This window comes from Xenia sp. Carnegie-2017, unplaced genomic scaffold (assembly GCF_021976095.1).
Source record: "Xenia sp. Carnegie-2017 unplaced genomic scaffold, XeniaSp_v1 HiC_scaffold_6, whole genome shotgun sequence".
Taxonomy (NCBI): domain Eukaryota; kingdom Metazoa; phylum Cnidaria; class Anthozoa; order Malacalcyonacea; family Xeniidae; genus Xenia; species Xenia sp. Carnegie-2017.
The window spans coordinates 13,122,222-13,132,891 of NW_025813526.1; the positions used below are offsets into that span (position 1 = coordinate 13,122,222).

Consider the following 10,670-nt stretch of genomic DNA (forward strand, 5'->3'; position numbering starts at 1 on the left):
CACAAGAGATAACGCTTCCAGAAACGATATTCCTCCAAAGGAGGATAAAAAGTTTTTGTTTGTGCATCAAGAGCATTGGCAACAAAGAATGTTGATTCGTTATGGCGAACAATTGTGTCTCATGGACGCCACGTACAAAACAACAAAGTACGCAATACCGCTTTTCTTTGTGTGCGTTCATTCAAACGTTGGCTACAAAGTTGTGGCTGAATTTAAGTGCCAGACGGAGACCGAAGAAGCCATAGAAGAGGCTCTGGCTATTATAAAAGGATGGAATCCAGTATGGAACCCAAAATATTTTATGGTGGATTACTCATTAGCAGAAATAGGCGCGATAGAAAAAAGTTTTCCCGATGTACAGGTTTATGTTTGCGAATTTCACAGGTTGCAAGCGCTAAAACGGTGGGCTACAGCAAGCAAGAATGGATTGTCATATGAACAGCAACAACACTTCCTTTGCAAATGAAGAAGATTGCTAATGTCAGTACCAAACAGGAGTACGACAAGGCAATAAAAGATTCTCGCAAATCCGAAGTGTATAAAGAATGCAGCAAGATGAGAGAATATGTTGACCGTACGTGGTTTTCTTGCGCTGTCAGATGGGCACACGCTTTTCGAAAACAGCAAGTCACCAACATTGTTAATACTAACAATGGCGTTGAGGATCAAAACAGAGTCTTTAAATACGAATACTTACCCCAAAGTATTGACAAATCTGTGTTTGGTATTGCGGTGATGTTGGTTGAATCTTTCATTCCCGATGTTCTTCAGCACTATTTGGATGCAAACCTGCGACTGAGCAGCGCCTACTGCAAGTACAACCCATCAATCCCAGAATACTTGAACAACAGACCTCCGCACTTTTTGAAATGTTGCCTTCAAAATCGATACGCTTCAGCCATTTTCAAACAGGACAACATAACTCCGGTTAATTTAAAGAAGGGCACGTTCAATGTCAAGAGCGAGAGCAATGTTGGAAAGAAACATTTCATAGACTTCCGAGAACCAAGTTGTACCTGCAACATATGGCACACTACCCATTTCCCTTGCAAACATTTTTACGCAGTTTTTTCTTTCTATGACGAGTGGGATTTCGAAAGTCTTCCAGAAGACTACCGAAATAGCGTTTTCATCACTCTCGACAATGAGCCTCTTGGATTGCCACAAGATACTACGCCAGAAGAACTAGAGGAAGCCAATACGTCATCATGGAGCACCATCAAAAGAGACGTTGTTTTGCAAGAATCGTTGTCTTCTGATAACAAAAATATATCCACGACATACCCCACGAAGAAACAGTTAAGTTTGAAACTACCTCAAACAAAAGTTCCAAAAGGCTCAGAAAGATCTTGCAAGAACAACTGGGCCAAATACACAGTATGACCTTCCTGATCGACAACGAGACCACTCTACAAGAAGCAGTGCAAAGAGCTGAAAGCTTGAAACAGTTTCTTGAACAAAACTTTCCCACAGAAAATGGTTTGCCTCTTCGATTGAGTCCTGTGAAAAAAATAAAGGTTACCGAGACAAAATACCATCAAATCTTTCATAAGGCCCTACCTCCTCCCAGACGACGCAAGACAAAAAAATCTACACCATTTACAATAGATCTTACTAATGTGGGCGATGAAATGGCACAAGTAAGACAAGTTATTGAATTGCTTTCTTGTCATTTCTTAAAAAAGCTTCTCTCAAATTATTACTTTTATGTTTAAAAAATTTCTTATCCGTCCGAAAAGAGTAAAAAGACAAAAGCACTTATCTTACTTTCCAATATCTTATTAAAGTGTTGTTTCAAAAGTAATTTTCACCAGCCATTAGATATACGATACGAAGGACACCACCAAAATTGTGGGTTTATGTCTTTTAAGTCGCACTCATTTTTGCCATACTCGAAAACAACGTTTGAAAAAGTTGTTCGTAATTCTTTAGATTACATCTCGTCACGAGTATTTTTTGAAAGTAGTCTTTTTATTTTCATAGGTGTCCACTAATGTGCAAAACCAGGAGAATGAAAAAAGCAATTCAAGCAGGTACAAGCACATAGCAATAGAGAAATATTGAATGGAGAAAAATTTTCAAAAAATATTTGTGCAATGATGAGAGGGGGGTAGTAACATTTCAGTGTAGTATTTATATTTGCTATGTAGTAATTATTTAATATGAGTGAGGACTATATTGTAATTCTTCAAAAGACATAAAAAGTTCTTTGCCATCAATTTTTGCTTCTTCCACATTCAACTTCATTGCAACCAATGCATCTTATGTGAATTTTTAATCACCTGGAATTGAAAAATGTATGGATTTTGTCAGATGATGCAGTACTGTATTTAATGTTTCATGCATGTCATGATAAGCTTTTCTTGAGCAAATATTTCAAGGTAGGAGCAAAATTTGGCACATTATTGAACAAAGTAGTTTTTATCTTGATTTTGATGTACTAACCTGTTTAGTACACTGTGTAACAAACAATTCATTTACAGAAACACCATATGGCATTTATAAAACTTTTAGCATAAAGCAAACCTTTACATACCATCATCATGATTGTCCAAATCTGTCAAATTGTCCAGGCTAGCTGTTTAATACAGGTAATTTTTATTGTACGACATGTACCAAAGAGCTCATTAATTAATCCTGCACTGCATTTGATTTCAATACAGCTCTGTCCTTAATATTTGCTTCATATTTTCAGAAAAATATCATGAAAAAATCCTCCATTTCAACTCAGTTGAAACAAGGAGATTTAAGATATGCATATCTCGAGAAGAACTGGTTGCTTTGCCTCGTCTAGCAATCGATTAAGTAAAGAACAAATAAGAATGGATAAACATAACTTAAATTACAACTTAGGAGTAAAAACATTCACAAAATATATGCCATCACACTTCAAGTATTGACTTAAAACAAAACACTGAACACTTTAAATAGTAAACAATCTTACGTTGCTTACCGGTATCATGAAATGTTTCCTTTTCTGGCATTACTTCAGCATCCGTATACCAAACAAGTTTGCAGCATGTTTTAAAGATAAAATTTCTAAAAGTTTTTGTGCTTGGCATTGATATTTTATATAATCGCAATTGTGGTTGTCAAATCCGGGTGGGCGAAAAAATTTTATTTTATGAGCCCGCGTCTTCCGCTGACTTTGACAACCAAAATCCGCCATGTTTTTGACCACGCGGCCGCGCGCTAATAATTTATACTAATTTTGTTGACGTTTCCCCTCCAGGTCTTATAGAACTCAATGATTCCCCGTGGTTGAAATGCCAGAAAATGGATGCGACACATATATCTAATGAAACACCAATTGTGAATATAGAGGACATAATCTCGGCCGCAGAAGCAAAAGATGAACAGAAATTTAAATCAACAGAAGTAAATAAATTGATCGAACCTCAATTTGATGTTAGAAACCTTTTATTAACTGACATAAATATTGTGGAAAAAAGTAGCTTCAAGTGAGTTTTTCCTTCTTCACAATCCTATTGATTTATTGTGACATTTATAGCAATAACACCATCTCGTAGTACAGTCTTTCCTTATAAACTTTTCATTGTATTTATTACTGAACGTAGAAAGAAGAAAGATGAAATTCTACGTGACAATGCTTGTGACAACACGCAATTTCTTTTGAATTGCATCTGGAAGGTTTGAAAATTTATGTTTTTTGGCGAAGCCCATGGGCATAGGTCCAATGTTGACATACTCTTTTGTAAGGTTCAATTCTCTCTCCACCAAAGGTTTTTAAATTATCTCATTCAATGTTAAACTTTTTTATGTAATTATGCTCTGTGGTATAATCAGTAGTGTAGCCAGCCTTCACAGTTTTCTCCTGCTGTGCAATTTTCACAGCATTATTTCTTTAGAAATTTGTTGTTTTCCAATGAGTAAACACACAATAGTTGGCATAGCTAGGCCAAATTTACGGGCTGGCTATGCCAGTCAGTGTGATATTGCAATGTTTAAATTCATTTTTTGTCTATTTTGTCAGATTTATATGTAGTTCTAGATATAGTCAGTGTTCTTTCTTTTCCAGCTGCCAGTTGAAAAGTGTGACAATGTTGTTTTGTTACAGGTTAGTAGAAAACTTGTTGCTTATGGTTTTCTTAAAAGTTGTATTTGTAAAATTAGAATGCCTCCTACGTAGTTTTACCATTCTTAAATTGCCCTAAAAATGTTATAAATAAAAATATTCATGATTTCTATCATACTTCGGATTCAGCAAGTGCCTATAGGGATATGAATTATATAGTTGTGATGCCATGTGTTGTTTTGCATCATGCGCATCCCTAATTATGATAATTTACAGTAAATTAGAAACCGATAATCTGTTTTACTAAACATGGTTTTAGTTTGAGTGAATTAAATGCCTTTCCCATAAGTTACCCTACATGTTGCTGGATTGATTAATGAAGACAAAAATTGTACACTTAATATGATTTTTATAGTTAACTGAGAAGTCAGAATCTGGAAAAGATGAAAGAAAGAATAAGACTGAAGCAAAGAATGTAAGTTTGATTTTTGCTATTGTTGTGTACTGGAAATTTATTATTAATGAGTGTTTATGGCTATTAATCATTGTCATGCTAGCACTACACTAGTTTTAAAAACAGTTATGTCTTCATTAGTTTATTCTACAAAGTGTGAGAGTTATTCTTATGCATGAAAAGATTGTCCTCTTTTTTATGTTGAATATCTTCAGATTAAAAATTAAACTTAACAATAAAAATATAATATAAAAGAAATTCCAAAGAAGCAAGACATCTTGAGATTGCAAAATATGAATCAAAACAAGACGAGAAGTAAACTGTACATTTTCGACTTTATTTCAAAGTCATCCTCAGATAGAATATTCTAAAAATAAAATATATAATAAAAATATAATACTATATTTATAAAGCTACAAAATTTTACAAGTGAATTTTGTTTCTGTCTTGTGTTCTTTACTTCAAAACATCATTGAATCCAGGCTGAAACTATGCAAAAGGATGATGATGATGAAATGGATATGGGCAGTGATGAAGAAGACCAGAAAAAAGGTAATGTGTAAGGCAAAATAGAAACATTAGGTTCAATGATGGATTTGAAACGAGGATAATGATGGACAATGCATGTTTCACAACGTGTTTAATCTTCAGGAAGAAGAATCAGGAGATAAAGTTGAGAAAATGTCAAAAAAGAAATTGAAATTGAAAAACAGAATGAGTGTTGCTGAATTAAAACAGGTTTGAATAACAATTTATTGCCATATTTAGTTTTATCTATATCATTTCTATGGTATTATTTTAGACAATCCATCGCCCGGACGTTGTTGAAATGCATGACGTCACAGCACCTGATCCAAAGTTACTTGTTTTTCTTAAGGTATGTTTGATCTTTTTTTATGTGATTTTGAGTTAACGAAACCCTTTAAAAAAGATTCTGTTTTCATTTGTTCGCCAGGCATGTCGAAATACAGTTCCTGTCCCACGTCATTGGTGTTTCAAAAGAAAATTTCTACAGGTTTGATTGTTTACCTTAAAACGTGTTTGGTAGTTTTTCGTTTTACTTTATTATGTTGTATATTTTTTAAGGGGAAACGTGGTATCATTAAACCACCATTTCAACTTCCTGATTTCATACAGGTAAATTGTTTCACTTTCGTGTACTTGCGACCATTTTTGATGTTTTTGTCTTTGAAAGAAATTGTTGTAATGATGAATCTTATTTTTCCTACAGAAAACGGGAATAATGGAGATGAGAGAGGCTTTGCAAGAGAAAGAAGATGCAAAAAACATGAAAGCCAAAATGCGAGAAAAGGTGCTTGCTTTTCTCATTCTCCTCCATACTTTACCAAAACGTCCTTCATTTTTTGGCGGGGGGGGAGCGGCGGCGTTAGTGATGCACTTAAATCTTGAACAGAATAGATGGACTCAGTTTTATATATTTTTTGTAGATTCGACCTAAAATGGGGAAGATTGATATTGATTATCAAAAACTTCACGATGCATTTTTCAAGTAAGTGAACAAAACAAAATTGTGATACTCTTTGATGCTAAATATTTAGACGTGTGTATCAATACCCATTACAGATTAGATCTGATTATATAAAATATTAGGATTAATAAGAAGAAAACAGTAGTTGTGGATTTTGACATTCATTTTCTTGTTAATGCAATGATGTTTCTACATAAATACAACTTTCACAGAACATGCAGCAAAATTTTATAGATGTGGCAAAAGATCTTGGATTTTCTCGCGTTTTTGCATGCTTAGATGATTTCTTTAATAACTGAGCAAGCTATTCCCTCTGAAAGTTGTGCAAGTAGATTCAGTTTGCTGTTCACAGGACTATGAACTTGAACAGTTGGTTGAGTGGACTGCGCATGCTAATGTAAGCTGCTTATGCGCAGTTAACTGCTCTAATTAATTGGAAAATCGAGCAAACCAGCTACTCAGGAACAGGTGTAAACACTAAGTAGATTTAAATATTTGCTGCACACTATAAAAATGCTTCAATTTGCCATGAAGTCAGTGGACTCGTATTGCATAAATCAAAATTAAATAGGAATTAATTTAGAAAAAAAAAGAGTCTAAAGTCAGTGTTTTTTCATCATCCATGGATGTCCCGTTGGTTTAATTGCTACTTTTGACTTGCATATTCATTGTGCAACTAACCAATAGATATCTTATTTTTCTTTTCAAAGATGGCAAACAAAACCAAAAATGACAATTCATGGCGATCTGTACTACGAGGTTCGTTCGTCTGCACTTCTCTAATGTTCGCTTATTCATAGAAATAAAAAAATACTTATTGAAATCAACTGCGACAAAGAGAACCATCCGTAGCTGCTTATTTGATTACAGGGCAAAGAGTTCGAGACGAAATTAAAGCAAAAGAAACCTGGTGATCTATCAGAAGAATTAAGAACAGCTTTAGGCATGCCTACTCGTCAGGTATGTAAATGTTACAGATGTCATAAAAGAAATCTGTTGTTCTTGTTGACTTAGTTCTATAAACAAACATTTAGATGGTAATTTTACCGTACATTTCAGGGGAGCAATCTCGTACCACCACCTTGGTTAATTGCCATGCAACGTTATGGTCCACCACCATCCTATCCTAACCTCAAAATACCAGGACTCAACGCACTAATCCCTGAGGTACGTCGAATTATTTCCGCTCCAAATGTTCTAAAATTCTTAAGTTTATCTTGTTTTTGTAATATTGTAGGGAGCGTCATTTGGCTACCACGCTGGAGGCTGGGGCAAGCCTCCTGTTGACGAACATGGACGTCCCTTATATGGTGACGTCTTCGGTGTACAGCAAACAGACATAAACATTGTTCATGATGAACAGGTAAACTCTAATCTTTGGGGAGAACTTGAGTCTGAGTCGGAAGAATCCGAGGAATCTGAGGTTTGTCTGCTTTGTTTAACTTGCAAGAAAATGTTTTTATGCAAAATTTGAAAATCAAGCCGCTTCACATGTTGTTGAAATCAATGTTTTATAATTAGGAGGAATCTGAAGAGGAAGCTCCGGATCAATCTGGTCTTGTTACTCCTGCTGAAACGTTAGTTTATTTGCTTATACAGTTTTATTATTGTAGATTGAATTAAATCAATGCAATAACACAGTGAGCTGGTATACTATTTTCATTTTCAAGGGGTCTTATCACGCCCAGCGGTTTGACATCAATACCAGCTGGAATGGAGACTTCGGATATGATAGAGTTACGTAAAAGGAAGAATATCGAAGATGCTATGGAGAGTGGCAATGAACAGCAGACATTGTACACAGTGTTACCAGAGAAGAGAGCTGGTGTTGGTGTAATGATGATTGGAACATCACATGTTTATGATCTAGCGACGGTAAGATTTTCTTACATCCATGTTAATTACGAGTTAATATTTTGGCGTGTAAAAAGGAATACTTACCCTAAAATTCACGTTGGGAGGTCACCTTTTTAAAGAAGTTGTTTGTGAAAAATGTAGAAACATCTGTAACTGTGCAGTCTTTACTGTTGTTATTACAACGTAAAAAGTTTCTTTTCTCCCATAAATTTAGGCTGCTGCAGCTCCATCTGGCACCAAGCGGGTAATTTCGAAACAGATTTTATGACATTTACGTAACTAATAGACATTTTTTACATTTAATAAATATTGCTTAAATTTAGTCGGGAGGTTTGTCTGAAGGCGTTGAGGTGGCATTGGACCCGAGCGAACTGGAGCTTGATCCAGCCGCAATGCAAGCCAGGTAAAAGTTCATTAATAATATTTTGATACACACATTGACTTAAGATTAAAATCACAAATTCAAGGTTAGATTGAATGTTTGATCAGTGCATTGATATATTTTTTTCAGATATGATGAAACGTTACGAGAACAACAAAATATCCAGAAAGAAGATTTTAGTGACATGGTTGCTGAACATGCTGCCAGACAGCAGAAGGTACTTATCGTACATCCTACTTTGAGGATGAATTTTTTGTCTGTTGTTTTTTATGCATACATATTTTTGTTTCTAAACTTTTAGAAACGCAAGAAAACTACTGATAGCGGGAAATCTGCCAAAAAGTACAAGGAGTTCAAATTCTGACACTTAATTTGCAGTATCCAGTGTTGCAAGATATGTTTCTCCCCTTATTTTATGATTTTTGTGGAGTTTAAGACATATTACACGATATATGTCTGTAGAGTGTGTCATATTACCGTATGGTCAATGGTATAGCGTCTGATTCGATCATGTAATATGGTTTATTGACATTTCACTGTCAGTACGGTTTACCTTCGAATCTTTCATGAACCTTTCATAATCATCATCCAGATTGCTGTAGCAGTCATCGTATGACAGCGAATGAAAATATCAGAGAAAGTCCTATGGCGAAAATTTTGAGTTTTGTAGATTATTTAAAATTAAATTTAATTTGCTTATTTTGACGAGTAACTTCTACTTATTATATTTGATATGGAGGCACTATAAAAGCCTCAAGTAGTTGTACATATTTCAAAAAGCTTGAATTACACTGCATTCGACATCAAATGGATTCTTTGTAGTACAAAGTTGTTCTTGGTTCACATCCCAGAGGAGCAGGAGCCATTCAGGTGTATGATGTGTGTCGTGGCAATGCGAATCTCTTATCAGATGTAAGTAGTTTAAATTCAACCATTTCAAGTTATAATTTTCTTAAATCTCTCTTGTGTTAAAATTTATAGATTAAGAAAAAACGTCGTTTAAGTGTGGAGCAAGCAGCTTAGAACAACGACATTTGGCAACTGGAAATTTCGATGGAAAGCTAATGATATGGTATTTTGAAGCTTTATTCCGAAAATTTACCTCCGTCCCAATGTATTCGGAACACGAAGAATAATCACTATCACAACTTGGTTTCATAAACAATTTTTATTATTACTTCTTAAAGTATCTCGCTTCCCTCCCTTGTCTCTTTCGTCTCGCTTGTCTCGCATGCCTCACTTCTCACTTCCGTTCTCTGCTCTCTCTACTTCCGTTCCACTCATGTTTCCTATATTGTTCTTTATCGTCCCCAACGTACCCGAATGTACAATTAAAACCCAACACGACTTTAACATAATTTGCAACACCCTCCCCCACATGTGACTACGAATGAGTCACATGTTATATCACTTTGTCTCGAAGTTTATTTCATTCCTGTTCCATTAGCTCCTGATTTATCGCCTCTGCATGCACAGCAGCTTGTCGTCTTGGTCTGAATTCTTCGGCGTTCACTTGCAACTTCTTTTGATGGTTGCTGACGTCGCATTGTAGTTCTAAAGAATAGATCAGTTGGATTAGTCTCTCAAGAGATATTTTTCCACACTGAAGTTTGACTCCTCTCACAACTCCATCCCTTCCACGGATCAACATCGTTACCTTTCCGATCTTCCACATATTTCTGTTTTTCTCGTCACCCTTAATTAAAACGATATCTCCCTCTTTCGGATGAGATTCGGTTGCTGATTTGTTAACTTGATTGCGTTGGCGTAGACTTGTTAAATATTCTCGCTGCCATCTGTTCCACAATTGGGTTTTGATTTTGTGCAAATACTTTGCTCGCTTCCGTAATTCACCGTCCTTAATGTGATGACTCTCCACCTCAGGGATGACGTTCGTCTGTTGCAGTACGAACGAAGACGGCGTCAGTACGGGTAGTTCAACATCATCCTCTACATAGCTCAATGGTCGATTGTTTATACAAATTTCTACGTCCAGAACAACTTCTGCCAGTTCATCGAATTTCAGAAGTCCTTTACCAACGACTTTGTAAAATGATGATTTGAATACACCGATCAATCGCTCAAATTGGCCTCCCCACCAGGGTGCGCGGGACAGATTGAATCTCCATTTAATGCTATGTTTACTGAGCTCGCTGTGAAACCTCTCGTCTTGCATTGCTCTCTTTAACCATGCTGCTGCAGCTTGGAACGTTTTGCATTGTCCGAATAGATCAGCGAAGGACGACCTCGCCTTGCTATGAGCCGCTTTAGACTTTGCAGGAAAGAAGTTGTCTCAAGACTCTTCAACAATTCAAGATATACTCCTCGCGTCAAACTACAGGAAAAGAGCACTAGATAAGCTTTTCCTTCTTGATTTTTCTTGACTTTATACTTAATCGGACCGGGGAAATCGACACCAATGACTTTATACGGTGTGGTTCCTTCTGTTCGA

At 35.8% G+C, this 10,670-nt stretch overlaps 1 protein-coding gene across 2 annotated transcripts; it reads left to right on the forward strand.

Moving 5' to 3' along the window:
* The first annotated feature begins 3,204 nt into the window (after positions 1-3,204).
* On the forward strand, positions 3,205-8,917 carry LOC124458161 (splicing factor 3B subunit 2-like). 2 transcript variants are annotated; one of them, XM_047008235.1, is made up of 21 exons: positions 3,205-3,461; positions 3,579-3,651; positions 4,040-4,078; positions 4,452-4,511; positions 4,973-5,041; positions 5,139-5,228; positions 5,293-5,367; positions 5,446-5,505; positions 5,577-5,627; positions 5,722-5,802; positions 5,939-6,000; positions 6,690-6,738; positions 6,850-6,939; positions 7,039-7,146; positions 7,217-7,402; positions 7,501-7,556; positions 7,650-7,854; positions 8,051-8,080; positions 8,160-8,239; positions 8,348-8,435; positions 8,520-8,917. In XM_047008235.1, the coding sequence occupies exons 1-21, from the start codon at positions 3,277-3,279 to the stop codon at positions 8,580-8,582; spliced, it is 1,800 nt and encodes a 599-aa protein (XP_046864191.1). In that variant the 5' UTR covers positions 3,205-3,276; the 3' UTR covers positions 8,583-8,917. The 2 variants fall into 2 exon arrangements, with proteins under 2 accessions (XP_046864191.1, XP_046864192.1); XM_047008236.1 differs by lacking the exon at positions 3,205-3,461 and having other exon boundaries at positions 3,601-3,651; positions 4,973-5,042; positions 5,142-5,228.
* The last annotated feature ends 1,753 nt before the right edge of the window (positions 8,918-10,670 follow it).